Source organism: Diabrotica virgifera, chromosome 5 (genome assembly GCF_917563875.1).
Source record: "Diabrotica virgifera virgifera chromosome 5, PGI_DIABVI_V3a".
NCBI lineage: Eukaryota > Metazoa > Arthropoda > Insecta > Coleoptera > Chrysomelidae > Diabrotica > Diabrotica virgifera.
The window spans coordinates 297,044-321,509 of NC_065447.1; the positions used below are offsets into that span (position 1 = coordinate 297,044).

The following is a 24,466-nucleotide window of genomic DNA, read 5'->3' on the forward strand; positions in this document are numbered from 1 at the left end:
CTTTGCGATATATATTCAACACTTTGTTATACCTTTGCTTGAAGGGTGAGCAGCTTGCTGAAGCTCATTCTCTTCTTTGAAAACTTTTCAACGATATCTAATATATTAGCTCAAAAAATGGCCATAATGTACATTTGCGTATTTAGCATTAGCATTTCTTATGAGATTTAACATGGACTAATTCGTTCAACTCTTTTACTAACAGATCAACCAGGTATAAAAAGAACGACCAAAAATCGACTAAATAAACAAATATTAAATTTTAAACCAAAATGAAGAAAACGTGTAGGTATCGCAGGAAAAAAAAGCGAATTTGGATGTTGGAACGCTCTGGAATGAGGAATAGCATCTTTAAATGTTTCTCCAATCTTTAATCATCACATTAATCTTCAATATGTGAAAACTATCGTTTATTATTTTGCCTAATAAGAACAATACAGAAGAAGAAGAAGAATCTTATTGAGGACAAATCACATTAATAATAGGTATATTTTTTACAAATAAACCAAAACACTTTGGTTTTAGCCACTAATTCAGCTAATTAGGTCTTCAAACTGTTGTTTTAATAACACTAACAATTGACTGATCCAAACAAAAATATCGTTTTGTTTGCCACCTCGATTCGGGTGTAGGCAAACAAGAACGGTTTACTTTCAAAATAATCACTAATTTTGTCGTTCACTTTAAATGTAAATAATTTTTTATTATCTTCGGAAGGGCATGCACCTTGGCTGTGTGTTGAGTCACGAGACAAAATATCTGGTGTAAAACAGATAAAAACAAATCACAAACATGGCATAGAGTCAGTGACACGGGGGTTATTGTTTTTCTTTCTTTCTTCTTTGGTTATGTACACCTGTAAAAGTGTGCTAATAAATATTTATTAGCCTGTTGGTATGTCTACCGTCGCTGCCAAAATTAACCAAAAATTTAACAACTTTTTTTGTGTAAACACTGAATATTGAATTGTATACAAGGGTGGCGGAATATGCAAGCAAAAACAGACGTTTTTCGCTGAAAAATGAATTCGCTGTTTTTCAAATACTCATCATGAGCTTGGAAAATACTTTGATAAGATTTTGAAAGGATTCGAGAATCACTTTTTCGACTCTGAACTCATCAATGGCGAGTCTGCTGAATCTAATTTAGTATTTTTTGTAGCTCTATATGTATTTTTCATCGTTTTCATCATTGCATCATTAGAAGGTACCTTCTAATGATGCTGATAGCTAGACAACATAATGATTTGTCTTGTTTGTTTTCCAAAGCTCGGCAATTATACAATAGTTTCCCTTTGTAGAATTTGGTAATACCTCTGATCCCACGTTTTTTATTTTTGTTTTGGCGTTCTCATTTGTTGATTCATTAAGCTGGATTTGCGAGATGTAAAAGTTTTCAACTATCTTTGTTGTTTTATTTTGAAAATAAAATTTTGAAAATTTTCTGTAGCAGTCACTAGCAGATACTGCAATGTGAACATTGAGATCCTTGAAAGACTGGAATAAAATAAAAGACTCATCTGAAAAAATCCTTTCGGTTGGATTAATTATTGTTTATATTTTATTTTTCGATCGTCGGCGTCGATCAAATTGCTCATTATTCATTTGATCATATTTATTATTCCAGTACCAATGAGAGTTTCTTAAGTAATGTACTGTCTAAAAGCTTCGACAGCTGTATTAGTTCCTTATATCGTCACTTAGCTACAAACTTCTTCCTATACCGTGCATAAAATAGAAAAAATCATCCAAAATCTTTCGACTTTTTCAACATTGTGTATTATACACATACATAATACATATCTGATTAATGGAAACAGAGTTAAAACAATTTAGTCTGCAATGAACTATAAATTTATGTTTTCTTTGTAATGTGTATTATTAAAATAATGTAATTAATGTTTATGCAAATGTGCATGTTTGTTTAGTCTAGTGGATATTCTTTTAAAAAACACTACTCCGTAGAATTGCAAAATGTTTTTAATTGTACGGTTGAAATTGGCTCGATTTGGATTTGTCACTGGAACTGATATTATGTCACCGAAGTTTTAGAAATGCGATGTCAGCTAGTTTTGGCTCGTGGCATTAACAATCGAAATGAGTTTTGTCAAATTTATAAACAATATTTTCTATTGCTTAATATTATGACTATTAAATAATGAGAAGTCTACGAAATATTGATACAAGTAAACCAAAGAGAAGATACTTTTAGGTGATACGTATTTTTGAATTATTGATTTTCATGACTACTGTGGAAAAGGATTTCGAAATTGAGGATATTCTCATTATCTTAATAATTGACAAAACTAACAATGGAAAACGTAATCTCGTGCGTTAGAATTCAATTCAATCCTCTTGTATGGTGTCGAAGCATGGACATCAAAAATATCCACCATTAACCGTTTGGAGGCCTTTGAAATGTGGCTGCACAGACGTATTCTGAAAATACCATGGAGGCTATGCTGACAAATGTGGCAGTCCTTAAGAGAGCAAATGCTACCCACGAGCTGCTTGATAACATCAAATATAGAAAGATGGCCTATTTTAGACACGTAGTAAGGGGAGACCGGTATAATATTCTTCAACTTATTATGATGGGTAAAATCGAAGGACGCAGAGGAATTGGTAGAAAGCAGGCCTCTTGGTTGAAGAATATCCGGGAGTGGACAGGAATAAAGAAAGCAGAACACCTATTTAGAATAGCTCGAGACAGAGACAGTTTCGCCATGTTAATCGCCAACGTCAAGGGGACTTGATAGGGCACGTTAAGAAGAAGACCTATAACTCGATTCAAGAGCTTTATAATCCAACCCCATATAATTTGTTTCAGTTGTAAATAAATGATGATTTTGAGGGGAAGTGTATTATGATCAATGAACTAAAAGAGTAGTACCAAAAAGAAACTTAATGAGATGAAGAAAACCGACCAAATAGGACAGCATGGAACGGGAAAATCCGAAAGGGAAGAAACCAAGGAAGACCAAAAAGAATCAGGGAAACTAATATCAAAAAAATAACATAAAGAAATCTGTTGAAATGGAGATAGCTGAAAAAGAAAATGAACCTCTTATATTATATTAAGGTTTTTCACAAGATTTTTATTTCTACATATTTTTTTTTGTATAAAAGTGCATTTTAACCACTATACAGATAAGAAAAAGACGACAAGACGGATGCACATTTTGTCTTGATAACGAAACTCTTTTATCCTGCTGTGGTCAGACTGTCTAGTTCGTATTTAAATTCCGATAAAGTATCAGCATATCACCAGACATCCTTGCCAAAAATTCATCATTCATATCACCGTCGCAACCGCACACAATAGAAAAAGCTTTCTCTGACTCATCAGATAACAGTCAATACTGCTTATGGTACAATAATAACTGGCATTGTCCATTGTGTATTTAGTCCAGTTTATGGCTAGCCTCAATGACGGCGAATCAATAAATAAGTCCATTTAGTATTTATAAATTTTCAAATGATATCGCTACCTTGGAATAAGACCGTCATATATCAAAATAAGACAAATTTCAGAAATGCCCATTTAAAAAATCGATGAATATTAAAAATATCATAAAACTTTACCAATAACTGTGAGCAAGCTAATATTTTGGCTTTGGTGTTCGGAATTTTTGAAAAATCTGTCAAATAAAGAAGTACTTTAAATAGAGGAAAATTGACATAGAACAGGGCACCTGATTTTCAAGAGAAAAATAAAAAGAGACTCCACCATAGTGACGGCTAAACCAGAAATCCAAAGAAACCAAAAGAAAAATTCTATAAAACTGCCACAAGTCAGTTAAAAATGCTCTTTTTCGTGTGGTACCAAAAATTGTCCTTCCAATACAATACCAGTATGTAATTGGTTGCATGTTATATTTTGTTTATCTCATACATCAGTTGCAAATGTCATGCCATACATTTATATAAATTTTTTTCAGTAAACAAATTTATTTTTCACTAAATAATTATTAAAGTCTGCATTTAGACTAATTTCCAATTATTATTTAAATTGCTTTCTTAAAATAATCAATTTTCAAGGTTGTGTCATTGGTAAGAAAATTATTGGTATTGTATTGTGGAGAAAATACCAAAAATTGGAAGCATTTGAGATGTGGTGCTATAGAAGGATTTTGAAAATACCATGGATCCAACGAGTTACAAATGCAGAAGTGTTAAGAAGGCTGCAAAAGGATTGCGAGGTGATAAAGAACATCAAAACAAGAAAGCTAGAATATTAAGCCACATTACCAGAGGTGCGAAATATGAGACATTAAGGCTCATAATGCAGGGCAAAATTAAGGGTAAAATATCCATAGGTAGAAGAAGAATTTCCTGGCTGAGAAACTTAAGAGAGTGGTATAGTTGTAGCTCAGTAGATCTTTTTAGAGCAGCCGCCAATAAGGTACGGATAGCTGTGATGATAGCCAACCTTTGATAGGAGAAGGAACTACAAGAAGAAGAAGAAAATACCCGACGACTGGAAGAAAAGTATAGTATGCCCGATCTATAAAAAAGGAGACAAACTCCAGAGCAAAAACTACCGTGGAATTTCTCTACTATTTACAGCATATTATAAAGTCCTCACGTATATTATAAACCAGAGACTCCAACCACTAGCAGAAAATATTATCGGAGAGTATCAGACGGGCTTCAGACGGGGAAGCTCGACAATGGATCAAATATTTGCAGTCAAACAGATCTTGAGCAAATCATGGGAACACGACATTGATGTTCACAACGTGTTTGTAGACTTCAAACAGACATACGACTCAGTCAAAAGGAACAGACTATACTATATTGGCTGAATTGGCAATACCACACAAGCTATTGTCCTTTTCATGATCATTTTTCAGTGAGTAACAAATGATAGGAAAAAGGGTAAGTCCGTGATAATACACATTTATGACATTTATTCTAACATGACATTTTAGTTAAATCTGACAGTTGTCACATTTTATTTTCAATTTGGAATAAAAACAAATCAAATGCGTTTCTTGCATTTATAAAATGGTATTTTCTTTGATTTGTATAGTCTTATAAATTATACAGATTATATTTGTAATATTATTATCTAATAAAAAAAAATATTTTTTTATTATGGCGCAATCTATCGACAACTAGAATAACTAGAATACATGTTATAAAAATGTCACCGACGAAATGTAATCACCGACGTGCCTTTTTTTCTGTCACATACAATTTAATGCGTTAGAAAGAAATCGAAAAACTGTGACGCACTGAAAGATAATCAAGAGAAATACTGTAATTAGACTCATTAAAGCCACAGTGGATGAAATTCGAGCATGTGTACGCATACAAAATCACCACTCAGACTTTTTCAAAATCTCGCAGGGACTGAAGCAGGGAGATGAGCTGGCCCCAACATTGTTTAACCTGGCACTGGAATATGCGCTTAGAGCTTATTTGCGCACGCGGAAGAGCTTATTTGGCCCTCTCCCATATATTTCGGTCTAGAAGTGTCCACCGAAATACATAGATGAGAATCTATAAAACCTTAATTCGACCAATAGCATGCTATGATAGTGAAACATGGGTTCTGAAAGAAACATCCAAAAACAAACTCGACACATTCGAAAGGAAAGTACTGAGGAGAATACTGGGACCTGTGAGGGAAAACGGAATTTTCAGAATTCGATACAACAACGAGCTTTATTAACTTCATAAGGAAACACTCCTGTCAGACTTCATTAGAATACAAAGACTGCAGAGGATAGGCTACCAAAAAGAGCACTGAACGCTAGAATGCACGGAAAGAGACCGGTTGGGAAGCCACGAAAGCGCTGGAAAGACACAGTAAGCAGCAACGCACAAGCACTTTTAGGAGTCCGTGTATGGAGAAGAGCAGCCACAGTCAGGCAAGGGTGGAGGCAAAAAATAAAGGAGACCAAGGCTCAATTTGGGCTGTAGTGCCGTAGAAGAACAATAGGATTATAGTAATTGGTTACGTGAAATATTTTATTTATCTCATACCTACATCAGTTCCAAAAAATGTCTGCAATACCTATATTTATATAAATTTTGTCAGAAAACAAATTTATTTTTTTAATTGAAGTCTGCATTTAGACTAATTATTGTATAATTCCAATTTCTTTTTAACGTTTTCAAGGTTGTTATGGGTACATCCCCAGACAATCCGCGGTTGACAAAAATACCTTCAAACCCAAATACACGTCTTTATGATGCTTTAAAATTTATTATTATCGGTTCTAGAACGATTAAAATCACTTATTTATATTTGTATTTAATAATTAATTCGAATGCTCTGACAAACAAAACAACCTGAATCGGTAGACCGAATGGGACAGAGTAAAAAATAAATTAACACATTGTCTGGTGTTGTTTGGAATGTCAACAATTGTTCAGTCGCTTCTTGTAAACAATTTTTGATAGACAAAACAATGTGGGGTATGTGGAAACAAGACATTTTTTAAGTAAATCTCTTATTTATCAATTTTTTCGTGATGATGTGCCGTCGATAAAAATTTATGTACTGAGTTTAATGTCGTTGTCTCATTTAAGATTAGATAAATGATGTGTACTCAAGAGTTGAAACATTTACAGACAAACCGACACTATTTATAGATAACAATGAGACGATTTGTGTATTAAGTGATATTGATGGAAGCTGTAATCAAAATCTTGTAGAATTAATTGTATTGCGCAGTTTTATTACGAAGATTACTAAGTTGGAAATGCAGAATTGTACGCTTTTAAACTACTTTTCATCAAAATTACAAAATAATAATAATAATTGGAAAGCATATTAGGACATCATGTATTATGCACGATAGCATGGCCGCTCAATTTTAGTTCTCATCCTCCTTCTTGGTTCAAGTTGCTGACCGGGATGAGTGGATTGTACACTCCGACAGTTCCCTTATCTGCTTGCATTACTGGATGGCCCACGGTGACGTCTATGTTATGAGGAAAAGGAAACCTCCTCAAATGTCCTCTGGAAGTCCCCGGCAGTGGCCTATCAGAGGTGGCTGATCCTGGGTTCAGCCTTTATGCATCCGAGCCATGTGAGAGAGTTGCCCTTGAAGATTTTCACATTTGCAGCCCGTACTGATTCTGACAGACATGGGAGCCCGGTGCAGCCTGGGCTCCAAAAACGATCAAGACCAGGTTCTTCTGGACCTAGTTCATGTGATAGAGGTGATACAATGGACCCGCCGTAGGAGGTCTAAGTGTCTGAAGGGTTCACAAGTGGGTCTTCCCCCATTGTACCGTACCATACTGTCTTTTGCACTTGTTAATTCACATTGCCATAATCCTTTAATGCTTTCTATTTTTTCTTTTTTTGATTGGTTATTCTAGGAATTTAGTCTACTGTAGAACGCTTTTCCCGATGTCAATATTTTGATTTGGATATCAAAGTGGTTATGGATCTGATCGATCAACAAAGGACCTGATTTTTGTGCTAAGGCAAACACTTAAAAAAACGTGCTACGAAATAAGTTGTGTGAAGCCGCAGACGAATTATACATGTCCTATAAACTAATAAGACTGTTAAAGGCTACAATGCGTAAAATTGTTTGCAATTACAAATACAGGGTGAACAATCACAAGGGTTTGAAACACATAGTGGCCTGTGAGAGTAAGATGAGCTGACGTGCGTCCTTTTCAACTCCTCCTCCTCCTTCTGAGCTTCCCCCATGGATTCAGAGAATGTTTTTCCACTGGCTTTCTGTACTTGATCCGTCCATCGAGTAGGTGAGCGACCTCTACTTCTGCGCTATTCAACGTTTCCCGAAATTATAAGTTTCTCAAGATTATCATCACTTCTTCTTGCAACATGGCCGAAAAATTTTAAGACGGTGGAGAGGCAATTAGAGGAAAGTCGAGTCTGAATATTAAGCTCTTGGAGGATTGAGTGATTTGTTCTGTGTTCCATCCATGAGATCCGAAGCATTCTTCTCCAGCACCACATTTCAAAGGCGTCAATCTTTTTTCTGTTGTCCGATTTCATTGTCCATGTTTCGGATCTGTAATTAAAAATGGGAAAAATTAAGGCACGTACTAATCTTATTTTGGTGTTCTTCGACAAGGAGCGATCTTTCCAGATTTTCGATAATCGACTCATAGCGTTTTTGGCCATGCCTATTCTCCTACGTATTTCTGTTTCACAAGATCCTGTATTACTGATGTAGGATCCTAGATAATTGAACTCGTTAACACTTTCAAACTGGTATAAGGCTCCTGTTATCTGAAGTGAATTTGAATAATCTACTATCATAATTTTTGTTTTTTGTTTATTGATCTTGAGACCACATCTATTGCTTTCGGCTTCCATTAGCTGCAGCAGGCTGGACATTTCTTCTTCGGATGCAGTTATTAATGTTGTATCATCTGCATATCTGAGATTTGAGATCTCATTTCCTGCGATAGAAATACCGCCATTCCATTTGTCGAGTGCTTTTCTCATTATATATTCCCCATATAAATTAAAAAGACTTGGAGATAGAATACATCCTTGTTGGACTCCTCTACCTATTTTAAAAGGATCGGACTTATGGTTTTCAATTCTTATTCTGGTTTCACTGTTCTCATATAGGCTTTTCACCAGAGCTGACAGATGAGCAGGAACCCCCATCTCATGTAGAACTTTCCACAAAACTGTCCAGTCTACACAGTAAATGCCTTCTGATAATCCAGAAAGCAGATGATCATCGGAATTTTGAATTCTCGTGCTTTCTTAATGAGTTGTCGCATATTAAGAATCTGCTCCCTTGTGCCTTTACCCTTCACGAAGCCTGCCTGGTCTTGTGGTATTTGTCTATCCAGGTATGTCTGCATGTGACACTTGATGATTCTCAACAGAATTTTACTTGGGTGTGAAATTAGTGAAATGGTTCGCCATACATTTTGTGGTTACGCCTTTCTTATGAATGGGAGTAAATAGTGCGGTACACCAATCACTGGGCCATTTGCTGATTCTCCATACATGATTGCACAGTCTCCACATTAATTGGAGACCATGTTCACCCATGTTCTGTAAAAGTTCTGCCGTGATGTCATCGCAACCAGGTGATTTATTTCTTTTAAGGTGTTTTATGGCTTCATCGACTCAGACCTTAGAATATCTGATTCTAGGGTTGTTGTTGAGACTTGCAGTGCTGTTATATGATTAATGTTAGAGGTTTCAGCTTTATAGAGTTCTGTGCAGTATTTCCTCCAAGTCCCCAGAACCGCATCCGTATCCCTTACCATATTACCTGTCTCATCCTCTATAACGTAATTTCTGGGTTTGAATTCCCGAGCCAATAACTTTACTTTCTAAAAGAGATCTCTTGTTTCATTTCGATGTAAGTGGATTTCTACTTCCTGGCAAATGTTAGACACATATTTGTCTTTATCTTTCCGGCAATTTCTTTGGATTTCTCTTGATAAGCTTCCATAGTCGTTTAAATCAAAACTGCCAACTTTAAGTTGCCTTCTTTGTTCTATAATTTTCCATGTTTGCTTTAGACTGTTGTTTTTTATGGGTTGGCGACTTTGCTTAGCTGTATCTAATATATCTCTTTTAAAACCTCCCCAGAAAGTCTCGATATCATCTATGGGGGGTAGTACTTGTCTCAAATAACACTGGGTTTATTCTTTCTTTGAAAGTTAAAAGTTCAGTCTCTGTAAACCCGGGAGTTCTAGGAGTGGGCTTGTGTTTGTTTCTAAAACGTATTCGGAATACAGCTACAAGGAGTTGGTGGTCGCTTCCACAATCTGCACCTGGATAAGCTTTTGCGTTAGTAACTAAGGACTTCCACCTTGAATTGATCATTATGAAATCTATCTGATTTCTTGTTCTGTCGCCCGGGGATTTCCAAGTGTAGAGTCTTCGTGGGTGGTTTTGGAAGTAGGTATTCATTACAGACAATTTTCTTTGGCCACAGATCTCCTTTTCAACATAATCCTGAAAAAGGCGGTTAGAAATGCCAGAATAGGCAACAGAGGAAATATGTTTAATAAATCCTCACAAATACATAATGGTATATACAGATGTGCTGGACCCAATTGCTCATACAACAGGCTTCTTATTCATGTACAATGTCCTTTCAGAACGTTGGTTATTATCATAGCTATCTTAATTTTATTCACTGCCACCCTAAATAGCATGCTTGTTTCAACACCACACCAATCTCGCAAGTTCTTCAACAATGAAATCGTTCTTCGTCCTGGACGGCGTTTGACTGCTATTTTTCCTTGCATAATATTTTGTCGCAACCTATATTTGAAACCTCTCATGACATATCCAAAATACTCCAGCTTTCTCTTCTTGATGCTTTTTATAATCTCAGTACTCTTGCTGAGACGTTCTAGTAGTAGTTGTGGAGTTTCGAATGTTCTCCACCCAAGAAACTTTTAAAATTCTTCTATAGTACCACATTTCGAAAGCCTGAAAGTGATTTAGATAAAAGAAGAATCCCTGATCCGTAAATGTAACCTCTCGTCGAACCAATTTCTGGTTATTTCCTTTTACAAATTATAAAGCAAGACGACGACGAATAAAGACGAAAAGGACTACAATATGGAGGCACATTTCGTCTACTCGTCTAGGAAAAATTCCAATTCCAAGTTGGCTCCGTGTACTGACAATCTGAGTAAAGTATGAAAATGAAAGACAGCCTATGTTTAATTTCGGTTCTTTATTTCGGCAATTTTATTCACAGTCCAGCACTCGACACCATAAAGTAAGACCGAGAACACGCAGTAGGGAAGTATGCGGCTCCACAATGCCAATTTTAGGTCTCTGTTACGTAACACCTTGGACATCGTTCTAAAAGCGGCTTTAAATAAAATTTGTCCCCTACGACTCATCTTTTACTTTTTCAATTAAGATAACACGTAGACACCTGAGAGACTGAGTTATTTGGAAGCAAAACAATTGGCTCACATAGTTAGTTGTTGGGGATAAGGTATTTGGGGCAAGTAGTAAAAGCGAGCAGAGAAAATTAAAACAGAAGAAATTAAAAGACGAATAAGATTGGCATGGGGGCATTTGGCAAATTGAGCTACATCCTGAAGAATAAGAAATATGCGCAACATCTCAAGTCTAAAGTCTTCAACCACTGTGTGTTACCAGTAATCACGTATGGACCGCAAACTTGGACACTAACCAAGAATAATATGAATAAACTTATAAAAATACAGAGAGCAATGGAAAGACAAATGTTACAAATATACTTGAAGAACAAAAAACAAAACGAGGGGATTCGAAATATTACAAAGTTGAAGGATGAAAGAGAAAAATTAGCCGAATCTAAATGGAAATTTGCGGTGCACAACATCAGACAGAGACGATAGATGGAACAAGGAAATACTACACTGGAGACCATACGAATACAAGAGAAGTAGAGGAAGACCACAGATAAGATGGGTTGACGACTTGAAAACTCAAGCCGGTCCCAAATGGATGAACTTAGCTCAGGACAGACACAAATGGATAACATGGGCTACATAGATAGATAGAGTTAGTTGTTGGAGTTTAATTGTTAAACATTAGCCTCCAACTTTCTGTGGTAGCGTTGATTGAAATATTATAGGGGATTGAAATATTATATAACATGTATATCCAATATATCAATTAACGGTGGTATGTAGTTATAAAGTTACAAAGACAATGATTGGAGTAAAAGAAACTTACTTGTTCTGGATCTCGAATGTGTAACCTAGCCGAAGTAAACGGATGTTCTTCGCCGTCCGGCATTTCTATACTAGGTGGCAAATTGATGGTGATATCTGCCGTCGTCGGCGTCGAATGATGATCGACGCCGTTCGTCGTGGCGGAGTGCAACCTACGCACCTGCGTCCGATGGTCTCTAGACGACGATACTGACGACGCGGTCTTACCATTACTCACTACACTTCCGCTACTACTGTTAGTTCCTCCTCCCAGACGGTCCATGCCACCCATTCCTGCCGCCGCATTGACGCCGGCGGCACTTACCACTGACAGCATCTGGAACAACAGAGAAACAACGGTTACTAAAGCAAAGAAAAATGTCACTAAGGTTCAGCTACAACTACAAACATTCAGGTAAAGCTGCTAATTGTGATAAATAATGAAAAGGGAGAAGCATAGGATTAAGAAGCAAGGCTGTTCAATTTTTCACATGCCAAACATAATATTACATATTATATTTATTATTCCCTCAATTATCTCAATTTCAAATTATTGCATAAATCCAACCCTTATTGATAATGCCTACTACTGACTCTGACGCCTTTAAAAATGCAGACATTTTTGAACAATGTAAATGAAAAATAAACTCTCTGCTGCCTTCTCTTGAAATGAACAGACGCGAATCTCTCTCTCTCTCTCTCTCTCACGTGCTGTTCTTCTCTCTCTCTCTCTCTCTCACGTGCTGTTCTTCTCTCTCTCTCTCACGTGCTGTTCTTCTCTCTCTCTCTCTCTCTCACGTGCTGTTCTTCTCTCTCTCTCTCTCTCTCTCTCTCTCACGTGCTGTTCTTCTCTCTCTCTCTCTCTCTCTCTCTCACGTGCTGTTCTTCTCTCTCTCTCTCTCTCTCTCTCTCTCACGTGCTGTTCTTCTCTCTCTCAGCGATAACGACTAGCTCAACAAAAAGAGTGCCGCGAAGATCTATGATTGCGCCTTGTTTTTTCGCCTTGTTAACTAGTTTAAAACGCACACAGTGACCTATACATGTGTATCCGCTAAAGACAGACAAGACATCCCAAGACGTTAGTGCCTTGAATGCGTATATTGTGTGATTATCTTTGAATTCTCAATATAAAGAACACAAAAGGGAGAAATTTTATTATTCAACATGGAAAGGGATTCCTGGTTATAAAGAAGAAAATGAAATCACAGGTGTAATATTTTTCATATAAAAGGGATAGAAAAAGAAGATTAAACTGTGAAAAGTGTGATAAATTTATTTGTGGCACCACTAGAACCAGTGATATTATTATAGTGTACAACTGATGGTATATTAGGTTTGCTATTTTTATTACTAACAAATTTCCAAAAATTTGACTCTTCTCCTCAACATACGGTTTATCATTTCAAACTACGTAATCGGCTAGGCAATGTCAAAGCTACTAAGTTGGTTTCAGTTTTAGTTCAGAGAAATAAGGAAAAAAAATATCATGTTGGTGACACATCCCCCTCCAGGCTGAAACCAAATTTTTCGAGTAATATGGTCATCTATGATAATAACCTATATGTTTCCTGCAGCCGATTTTGATGATATACATAGTTATAAACAAATGAAGATCAAAAAACAGTAAATTTTCGCTTTTTTCGTCTATAACCAAAAAGTTAAGTATTTTAAACAAATTTGAGAGTAATAAGCTCATAAACCGTATAAAAAACTTCAATATGGCGTTCGCTGAATATGTCTATCCTTATTGGTTACTTAGAAAATTGCCAAATAAATAATAAATTTTGAGTTTTTATAAATATTCATAACTTATGTAAAAATTAACTTAGAACCTTCTTATTACATGGAATGCTGAGACTTATAGTGCTTAAATTATACCCTAAATTCCAAAGCAATTGGTCAAATAGTTTAAAAGTTATTTAATTTGTTTATCCAAAATAAATTTTTTTTGCAACACTGTAAGTCAGAAAATGATGAAGTTACAGTAATATTTTGGATAGTTTATGAAAGAAGAAAATTTACAGTATTAATTTAATTTAAAAAAAATGACAAAAAATAATTATAGATATTGCAAAATAATTTTGCAAAAACATGTGAATTAAAAAAATGGGGGGGCTAACTTTGTCCCTAAATGTCCTAGAACAGTTGTTTTTCTTTCTAAATGTGTATAAAAATTCAGTCTTTCTAAATATGAAAAAATAATTTTTCTACGGGTAACGGTTAAAAAGTTATTCTAATTGTTTATAAGTAAGCAAAGAATGGACATGTTTTTGCAAAATAATTTTACACTGTTTAAAATTATTTTTTGTCATTTATTTTTAATTAAGGTAATAGTATAAATGTTCTTCTTTCATAAACTGTCAGAAGTATTATTGTAACCTCATAATTTTCTGACTTATAGTGTTGCAAAAAAAATGAATTTGGGAAAAATAAATTAAATAACTTTTAAACTATTTGACCAATTGCTATGAAATTTAAAATATAATTTAAGTACAAGAAGTCTCGGCATTCCGTGTAATAAGAAGATTCTAAGTTAATTTTTACCTAAGTTACGAATATTTATAAAAACTCAATATTTATGATTTATTTTGCAATTTTCTAAGCAACCAATAAGGTTGGACATATTCAGCGAATGCCATATTGAAGTTTTTTATACGATTTATGAGTTTCTTACTCTCAAATTTGTTTAAAGTGCTTAACTTTTTGGTAATAGACGAAAAAAGCGATAATTTACCGTTTTTCGATCTTCATTTGTTTATAACTATGTATATCATCAAAATCGGCTGCAGGAAACATATAGGTTAATAATATAGATGTCCATACTACTCAAAAAATTTGGTTTCGGCCTGGAGGGGGATGTGTCACGAGAAAAACCTTATTTCTCTGGACTATTTTTAAAGAGCTTAATTGCATCAGTAATGACGTGACTGATCATATATCAGATTGATAATTTTAGATTACAAGATTACTATGAGACTGGAACAGTTTTGAGAAATTTATTAACTCTTGTATGCAAAACGTTTTAAGTTTTCCAATTTTTGTTAAGTTCCGGGTATTAATAAATAAATATTGTGTATGTTAAAAAGTTTGTATAATAATGTATTTGAGAATTTTTTTCATATTTATTTACTATTTTAATAAAGAAAATGAAAAAAAACAAGCTTGTTTAATTTAAGTGTTTTAAACGTATTTTAAACTGTTTTAAACAAAACCTGTTTTAAACATAAACAAATGTTTAAAACATGTTTAAAACAAAATGTTTAAAACGAGACAACCCTGTTGTGGCAACAGTCTCTTTTTATTTGTTTGTACTTCATGTGCAAAATGATAGTTGGAAATAAATCCTTCATTTCCAATAAAAATTAAATAATGTTCTATTATTATATTTAATTACTTTTCACACAGTAGTTGTTTTTAGAAATAAATTGATTTTATTTTTCATCAAAAGCTTTGTATAAATTTATTTGGCAAAAAATTATTTTATTTATTCATTCATGTAACCTACGTCCAATAGACACAAAAGGTAAGTATGTACTTAATGCTATTTATTTTTTTTTGTAGACGGAATGTTAAAGTAATAAATTCAAGTAAAAGATGGTTTTGCTTGTTTTCGATTCAAAGGGATGTACAATCGCTGGACAGCTGTTTCCACCATTTCAGGCTTTATCAACAGCGCTAGCGTAAAAAACAGCTCAACCATCAATTTAAGGGGAATTTCAAAGATCATTCAAATTCATTCATAATAAATTCAGTTGATTTGGTGTGTATCTCTAACCAGGTGTTTAAGGAAATTTCGAAGACTTTTCTGTCGGAAAATCTAATGAAAATATTTAATTTTCTTAAACTGATAACATGGAGCATTGAACATGTGCATCAGAATAGCGCGTGGAGAATATTTTTGGCTAACTATTGAATTTATAGGAGCTACGAGAATCTGAGAAAATAACTTTAAAAATGAATTTAAACAAAACAAAAGCGATGACAAATCAAAATATGTGTATCACAATCGACTTAGATGTAAATCCGAAATGACGAATCCGAATGACTTAATCAGCAGTTACTCCAGGGAAATAAGGTTTTTGTCGGGACACTTGAGCAGCCAGGTTGCAAATAGGTTTTTTGGGTACTATATACCTAATACATTATACATACAAAAATGCCCGTCACAGTTCGGACGAGAATTTTAGTTATTAACAAATAAGGGTCAAAAATGGCAGTTTTTTCGTTTAAATCGCTACAGGTAAAAATAGGATAATTAAATATCTTATTTATAGTATTCTTCTTTTAGTAGATGAGCCAATGTTTAAAACGGCAATTTTTTAATTTTGGTCGGATCATTTGTTGCTTCGAAAATTGCAAAATAAAACTAAAATTTCTAAAATAAAAAATTTGCTATAACTCTCGCGAAAGTGACCTTAGGACTTTTATATTTCACAAAAAGTTGAGTAAAAGAGTCGATATACTGCACAAAAAACTTTAAGACGGTTTGTTAATTAGGTTAAATTTTATTCAATTTGTTTATCCCAAAGAGCTTTTTTTTGTAATGTTATTGTTCAGAAAATAATAATTATATAGAAATTCTGTAAAAACCACATGAAAGAACAAAAGCCTTGTTTTCAAATTATTGAAGAAAATCATTAAAAAGTAATTTTTGTCACTACGAAAACATTTTACTAAAGTAGAGTCATTTTTGGCTTGAAAACAATTGGAATAGATTTGTTAATATTGACTGTAGAGTAAATTTACCTTGGAATTTCAAAAGCTGGTATTTTTACACAAATTTTCAAAAAAAACTTTTCGCCTATGTTAATTACGGTCAAAGTTAGCCACTTTTATTTTTTAATTCACAGTTACTCAATATACATAAAATTCTCCTGTAACAGTGTTAGTTACCATACTACTCCGAAACGGCTTGGCCGATTTTTATAAAATTTTACAAGTATATCCTATGGGACTGAGAATAGGTTTTAATCTATTTTTCATACCCATAAGTTATAAGGGGGGTTGCCCCCCTGACATTTTTTTAAATTTTTTGGACAAAATTGTCTATCTTAATTTTATATGATGTAGGATTAAAAAATATATACAACCCTTAATTTACACTTTTCCATCACCAACCGCTATTTGTTAATACCCATCTATATATTTACATCTATAAAATTCTGCTGTCACAGTGTTAGTTGTCATACTCCTCCGAGACCGCTTGACCGATTTTTATGAAATTATATATGTATATTTGGTAGGTCTTAGAATCGGCCGTAATCTATTTTTCATATGCCTGAGTGATAAGGGGAACTCCCCCTAACATTTTGAAATGTTAGGTGGGGATTTACGTACATAACGTACTCTACAAGACTACGAGTACATACAATTTAAAAAAATTATGATCAAAATCCATCAACAAGCTCTGGAGATATTAATCGCAGCATATGTTTGAAGAATCACATTCATTTTTTGAGTGCACGGATTTTAATAATTCATTTCCACCGACCACAAATCTATTTCGTTAGAACGTTATTTTTAAAGCTTTATTAACAACTCTGTTGAAGTTTAAAGTTTACTCAAACTTTTACACATAAACTATATACCTTCAACTTCGAAATGGCGCTAGTTGGGTTGCTTAATTGTTATAAACAAAGTAGCTGTCAATTAAATAAAAAAAGTGGCCAACTTTGACTGTAATTAACCTAGGCAAAAAGTGTTTTTTAGAAAATTCGTATAAAATACTAGCTTTTCAAATCCCAAAGTAGTTTTAATCTACAGTCAATATTAACAAAGTTATTCAAATTGTTTATGAACTAAAAATGACCCCACTATAGTAAAATGTTTTCGGAATGATAAAAATGACTTTTTAATGATTTTTTTAAAATACTTTGAAAACATGACTCTTTTTCTTTCATGTGATTTTCAGAGAATTGCTATCACGTTACTATTTTCTGAACAACAATATTGCGAAGAAAAAGCTCATTGGGATAAACAAATTGAATAAAATTTAAACTAATTGACGAATCGTCTTAAAAATTTTTATGCATTATATGAACTGTTTGTCTCAACTTTTTGTGCAATATGAAAGTCTCAAGGTCATTTTCACAAAATTTATAGCAATTTTTTATTTTCGAAATTTTAGTCTTATTTTGCAATTTCTGAAGCAACAAATGATCGAACCGAAATTCAAAAACTGCCGTTTTAAACCTTGGCTCATCTACTAAAAGAATGACAGTATAAATAAGGTATTTAGTTACCCTATTTTTAGCCGTAGCGATTTAAACGAAAAAACTGCCATTTTTGACACTTAATTGTTAATAACTAAATTTCTCGTCCGAACTGTGACGGGCATTTTTGTATGTTTAATGTATTAGGTATATAGTACCCAAAAAACCCATTTGCAACCTGGCTACTCAAGTGTCCCGAACATGGTATATTTTTGCCTTATTTCCCTGGAGTAAGTAGGAAGACTCAGTGATATGATGACAAACAAAAAGATACCAATAAATCTAAAGAAAAGGTTATTCAACAGTTGTATTCTACCAGTTATGACTTATGGAAGGAAGACCGTGACACTTACAGAGTTGTCAACCAATAGATTAAGAACAACACAGAGGGCCATCGAACGAGCTATATTGGGAGTATCTTTGAGAGAACATAATACGAAACGAGGACGTGCGAAGCAGGACAAAGGCAGAAGATGTAATTGGAAGAATTGCGCAAATGAAATGGAACTGGGTAGAACACAAGGCACGGCAAAACAATGATAGGTGGACCAGAATCATTGTAGATTGGAGGCCACATGCACACAGTCCTAGTAGAGGAAGACCGCAAAAATTATGGCTAGACGACATCAAAGCAAAAGTGAGGAGAAACTTGCACCAAATAGCACAAAACAGAGAAGAGTGGATAACTCATTGGGAGGTCTTTGTCTAGGAGTGGATACAAACAGGATGAAGAAGAAGATTAAATTTATAACGAATTTTATCCTTTAATAGAGTAGAGTTAGAGGTAAAGCGCCAGTGGCTTCAAAAATACCTTCAGAGCCGCCCACGAAGGTTGTGATGGTAAATCAGATCCGGTTGCTTTGCTGGAAGTGAATACAACACATATTAGATTACTCATACAGATACACATATCAATCGCGAGTCGCGAATGAGTAGCAACCGGAGTATATTATAAAAAACCTCTCTCCTAAAATGTCACAGACTACTACATATTGCATTACATTATAACACCGCAAGGTTACAGATAAATACAATTGCTGCGGCAGGCTGCCTTCAAATATATCAGGGGCGGGCGAGATGTATCACTAATTACTTCCTGAACACTATTTATGTAGGTATAGGTATTGTTTTAATTTTAAATGGAAATTTGGAACTTTTCGTCGCAAATGGTGTTTGTATGAAAATTTTGCAAATACATGTTGACTAAGTACTCAATTTTGGACTCCTATTTCATCATATTTTGTGGTTTTTTACATGACGATTTTACAATAATAGTATGGTATAGTTAGACCCAAACCCAGACATCAAAAGTGAAAGTTATCCTCCAACGCTAAATTGTTCTATATGGTCCACATAATGAGAAAAAAGTAACACCATTTTGAGCGTCGGATTTGGGGGGAGAGGGGGAGAAATCTGCAAATTCATAGTTTTTTACCTTTTTCGTCAATATTTCTAAAACTAAGCGGTTTAGCATGAACAACCCTCTACACAAAATTGTTCTACATTAAATTTGAAATAAAAAAGGCCCTATGCATAACCCTTCTAAAATGAACGGTTCCAAAGTTACGGAGGTAGTTTAGTATAATTGGTCCAAAAAAAGGCCTAACCCAGACATCCAAAGTAAAAGTTTTCCTTCAACACCAAATTGTTCTATATGGTCCACATAATGTTCAGTAAAAAGTTACACCATTTTGAGCGTCCGGTTTGGGGGAAGGGGGAGATGGGGGAAAAGTTGGTAAATTAGTAGTTTTTTACGTTTGTCGTCAATATTCCTAAAACTATGCTTTACCGTAAGGAATGTTCTATAGAAAAATGTTCTACATAAAATTTAAAACAAAAAAGGTTCGATACACAATTGTTATAAAATCAACGGTTCCAGAGTTACGGAGGGTGAAAAGTGGAGGTTTTCGATACTTTTTATATTTACCGACTTCTCCTCCCTCTCCCCCCCCCCCCCAAACCCGACGCTCAAAATGGTGTGACTTTTTTCTGAACATTATGTGGACCATATAGAACAATTTGGTGTTGGAGGATAACTTTCACTTTGGATGTCTGGGTTTTTGGTATAGTTATATCATAAATATTGCCCAAAAAAATATAAAAAATATCGAAAACCTTGACTTTTCACCCTCCGTAACTCTGGAACCGTTGATTTTATAACAATTATGTATAGAACATTTTTTGTTTTAAATTTCATGTAGAACATTCTTGTATATAACATTGTTTACGCTAAAGCATAGTTTTAGAAATATTGTCGAAAAACGTAAAAAAAACTACTAATTTACCGGCTTCTCTCCCATCTCCCTCCCAAACCGGACGCTCAAAATGGTGTAACTTTTTACTGAACAATATGTGGACCATATAGAACATTTTGGTGTTGGAAGAAAACTTTTACTTTGGATGTTTGGGTTAGGCCTTTTTTTGGACCAGTTATACTATACTACCTCCGTAACTTTGGAACCATTCATTTTAGAAAGATTATTCATAGGGCCTTTTTTATTTCAAATTTAATGTAGAACAATTTTGTTTAGAATGTTGTTCACGCTAAACCGCATAGTTTTAGAAATATTGGCGAAAAACTTAAAAAACTATGAATTTACCGATTTCTCCCCCCTCTCCCCCCCAAACCCGACGCTCAAAATGGTGTGACTTTTTTCTGGACATTGTGTGGACCATATAGAACAATTTGGTGTTGAAGGATAACTTTCACTTTGGATGTCTGGGTTATGCCATCTTTTGGATCAACTATACCATACTATAATAGTAAAACGAAAAATTATTATTCAGTAATCGACAGGTATTCATTCAATGTAATGATTGATTGACCTAAGTGTTACCACAAGGCTCTGTCCTTTGACCCTTGTTGTTTAATCTATACACTATAATAAATTGTAAAAAAAATATTTTAATATTTATTAGTATTTAGTATTGGCATTTAGTATTATTTGTCTATCTGTAGAACGACCTAGAAAAAGGTGGCAAGATGCAGTCAGAGAAGATCTGAAGAAACTGCGAGTGAGACAATGGGAAATAGTGGCACAGGACCGACAAACATGGAAGGCAATAGTAAACGCGGCAAAGACTCACGAAGAGTTATTGTAACGTTATTGATTATAATGATGATGATTATTTGTCTAATTCCTTATTTATTTGTAAGTACACAAGTTCAGGGCCCTGAATGGAAAGTATACCTACTGGTCAATTTAATGTTTTCACTTCCCTTTGTATACCTATTTCCTATTTCACAGAGGAATTGGAAGGAAGCAGATGTCATGGCTGAAGAAGCGTTTGGACAGGAATAAGCAGTACCGAATAACTATTTCGATTAGCTGAAGGCCGTCAACAAGTCGCCAATATAATTGGCACTTTGTCTATGTTAATATATGATGTCTATGATTGTGAGATCAAATAAAGAACATGACACACGCAAAACAACGTGCACAAGGCATAGATCGTCAATCTGAAGATTGACATCTTACACCCTTGCGGCAGATAAAAGACTGAAGAGCAGTATCTACATTTATCTACTGAATTATTGTTTCTTTATATGTAATAAAAAACAATGTCATCTCCCTATTTGCGAATCAAAATCGACGCCTCTGATTAAAAGTAAGCACAGACGACTGGAAATTTTAATCTGTTTGTCTATGACGTAACGATTGTTCATAATAATATGTAATACACCATACCATACACCTACTGTACTGTCGACTGTCGGAAACGCATTCACTGACATGACATTGCCTTTGTTTCCAGTCACGTAAATTAGGTAAATATTTTCTATAATTAAACGTTTGTTGAAACAATCGAATGAGTCAAGCCTACTAGACCAGCGATTCTGCTCTATTATTATTATTACTATTGCTAAAAAACAGCGATGTCTCACTGTATGTATGTAGTATGTAGAGTATCGTTACTTGTCTGTCTGTCTAGACTTGTGCCGTGTAGGCAATCAAGTCAAGTCGGTTGATGTGCTTGTGCTTATCTCACTGATTAATGTAATTTTAGTCATTGCTAGACCATTAACCCTTTTCGTAGTTCGAGGTTCGGATTTTGTTCTTTGTAATTTAATTTGCTCTTTATGCTACACTTCCGCTTCTTTTATTATACAATAATAACAAATATCGTGAATTATTACACCTCTTTTTAATATAATACGATATACATTTAAATAATACAGGAACACGCATAAAACTGAACTATACGAACACACTACTGGATCAGTTAAAGTGCTTGACACACTTTCAAACGAATTTCATCCAGAACGGGGTGTCAGACAGGGATGTATACTATCTGCACAATTATTCAATATATTATATGGAGAGCATATTATGAGAAGAGCACTTGAAGGATGGGAAAAAGGCATCTCAATAAATGATCATAAAATAAACAACCTACGTTTCGCAGATGACACAGCCCTTCTTGCAAACATAGGCGTAACCAGGGGGGTTTTGGGGGTTATAACCCCCCCCATTGGGATGTACTTTAAGCCCTATACGCTTAACACCATAGCCCTCAGAGACCTTCTAGTAATTGTAACCCCCCCCCTTTCAGGTAGTGGTAACCCCCCCTTAGGATCATCCTGGTTACGCCTATGCTTGCAAATAGTCAAACAGAGCTGATTAACCTTATACGACTGGTTGAAAACGAAAGTCAAATATTTGGTCTGCAATTAAACATATCAAAAACAAAGATCATGATAGTGGATAGACTAAATAACAATCATCCACACATAACCACAATTGATCGGTTTGAGGTTGTGAGCTCATACTTATATCTGGGATCATTAATCACAAACACAGGATCGCTACAAGAAGAAATAAAACGTAGATGTGATCTAGCAAAAGTCGCCACAGCAAAAATGACCACAATATGGAAGGACTGTCAAATTTCAAGAGCGTTAAAGATGAGGTTGATCAACTGCTTAATATTCCCAATACTGACCTACGGATGTGAATCTTGGACACTGATAAATTCAGAAAGAAGAAAGATAGACACCACTGAAATGTTCTGTTGAAGACGAATGCTACGAATTCCTTGGACCGACCATAGAACAAATAATTCAATTTTAAGAGAGCTACAAGTTAGCCAACTACTCTCCAGTAAAGTCCATGTCCAACAATTGAAATACTTTGGACATGTTATGATAGCAAACACAGAAACATGGAAAGACTCATTATACAAGGAAAGGTGAAAGGCCGAAGATCACGAGGAAGATCCCAACAAGATGGATTGATCAAATTACAGGAATATGCAAAAGACCTATGCATGAGTTAAAAGAAATGACCAGAGACAGAGATCTTTGGAGACGGACAATACACAACATCACGTCGACCACTACACTCCCTCCGGGGGGTCAGGATTGAAGAGAGAGAATACACGAAAAGGAGTATTCACACCTCTAACTACCCCTTCCATTGTGTGACATGTGTTTCGCTCATACTATCTCACCAGACAGAATTTACTGATAAAGACGATATCTTTTCGTATATCCATGGTTACTACAAAACCATACAGTCTTCACTGATTAGTGCAATCTGGATTTTGAAACCTGCTAGCCCCCAGTGCACTTAAAAAAAGGAAAAACGGAGAAGGATAGCTAGAAGGTCGAAGACAAAGATAAAGATCTTCAACACGATGGGCAGGCGAAGTGAAGACTTTGGTGGAAAATTCCTACATGAAGATCTAGCAAACAATCACAGCCAATAGAGACAAAAAGAAACCCTATTTAGTATGTCACCACACCTTAAAAGGGCTCACGAAATGAGTGGGAGTGGAGCTCCCTTAGATAATTGAAAATACCATTGTCTTCTCGAAACAAATTGAGTTCTCAAAACTTGGTTTGGATTTCTCGAAATAGACCGGGCATTATCGTCGCCCCCGCTAGCGAAATTATTCCGATTCGATTTTTTGCACAAACTTACTCAAAAAGAGGTTCTTATAACATATCCACAGGGTGCCGGGCGGTGCCGTGGTCGAAAAATTCTTTAAACAATTTTTTTTAAACAAATTCACAAAAATGTTTTTTTATTGCGAACGATTTTTTTTAGATAATTTGGGTTATTCGGAGCAAAAAAGGTCTCTTGTGATTTTTTTCTAAAATTGATTTTGTCCAGTTATACGCGATTTAAAATTTGAAAAATGCGAAAATGGCCATATAACTCGACAACAATCAACTTTAGAGAAAAATCACAAGAGACCTTTTTTTGCTCCGAATAACCCAAATTATCTAAAAAAAATCGTTCGCAATAAAAAAATATTTTTGTGAATTTGTTTAAAAAAAATTGTTTAAACAATTTTTCGACACGGCACCGCCCGGCACCCTGTGGATATGTTATAAGGACCTCTTTTTGAGTAACTTTGTGCAAAAAATCGAATCGGAATAATTTCGCTAACGGGGGCGACGATACTGGCCGGTCTAAAATGCAATCGTTATTTCTGCAATATTCAGTTTATTCATCGTTATCACTTGCTATGCTAATCCCCATTGTGCGACACACTGTTTTGTTCGGATTTTACATATTTCGATAAATCGACACCCCCATCGAACAAGGTTGTAACTCAAGTTACATCTTTTTTCAGATTTCAACACAGGCGAATTCAGCAAAAAATTGC

General features: G+C 34.8%; 1 protein-coding gene across 3 annotated transcripts in view; it reads right to left on the bottom strand.

Moving 5' to 3' along the window:
* The window catches only part of LOC114333836 (putative protein TPRXL), a 153,418-nt gene that overhangs the window by 14,933 nt on the left and 114,019 nt on the right, over nucleotides 1–24,466 (bottom strand). For all 3 annotated transcript variants that reach the window (XM_028283835.2, XM_028283843.2, XM_028283829.2), the window contains exon 2: nucleotides 11,662–11,976. In XM_028283835.2, the coding sequence (XP_028139636.2) occupies nucleotides 11,662–11,976 (315 nt within the window). The remainder of the gene's footprint in view (nucleotides 1–11,661; nucleotides 11,977–24,466) is intronic.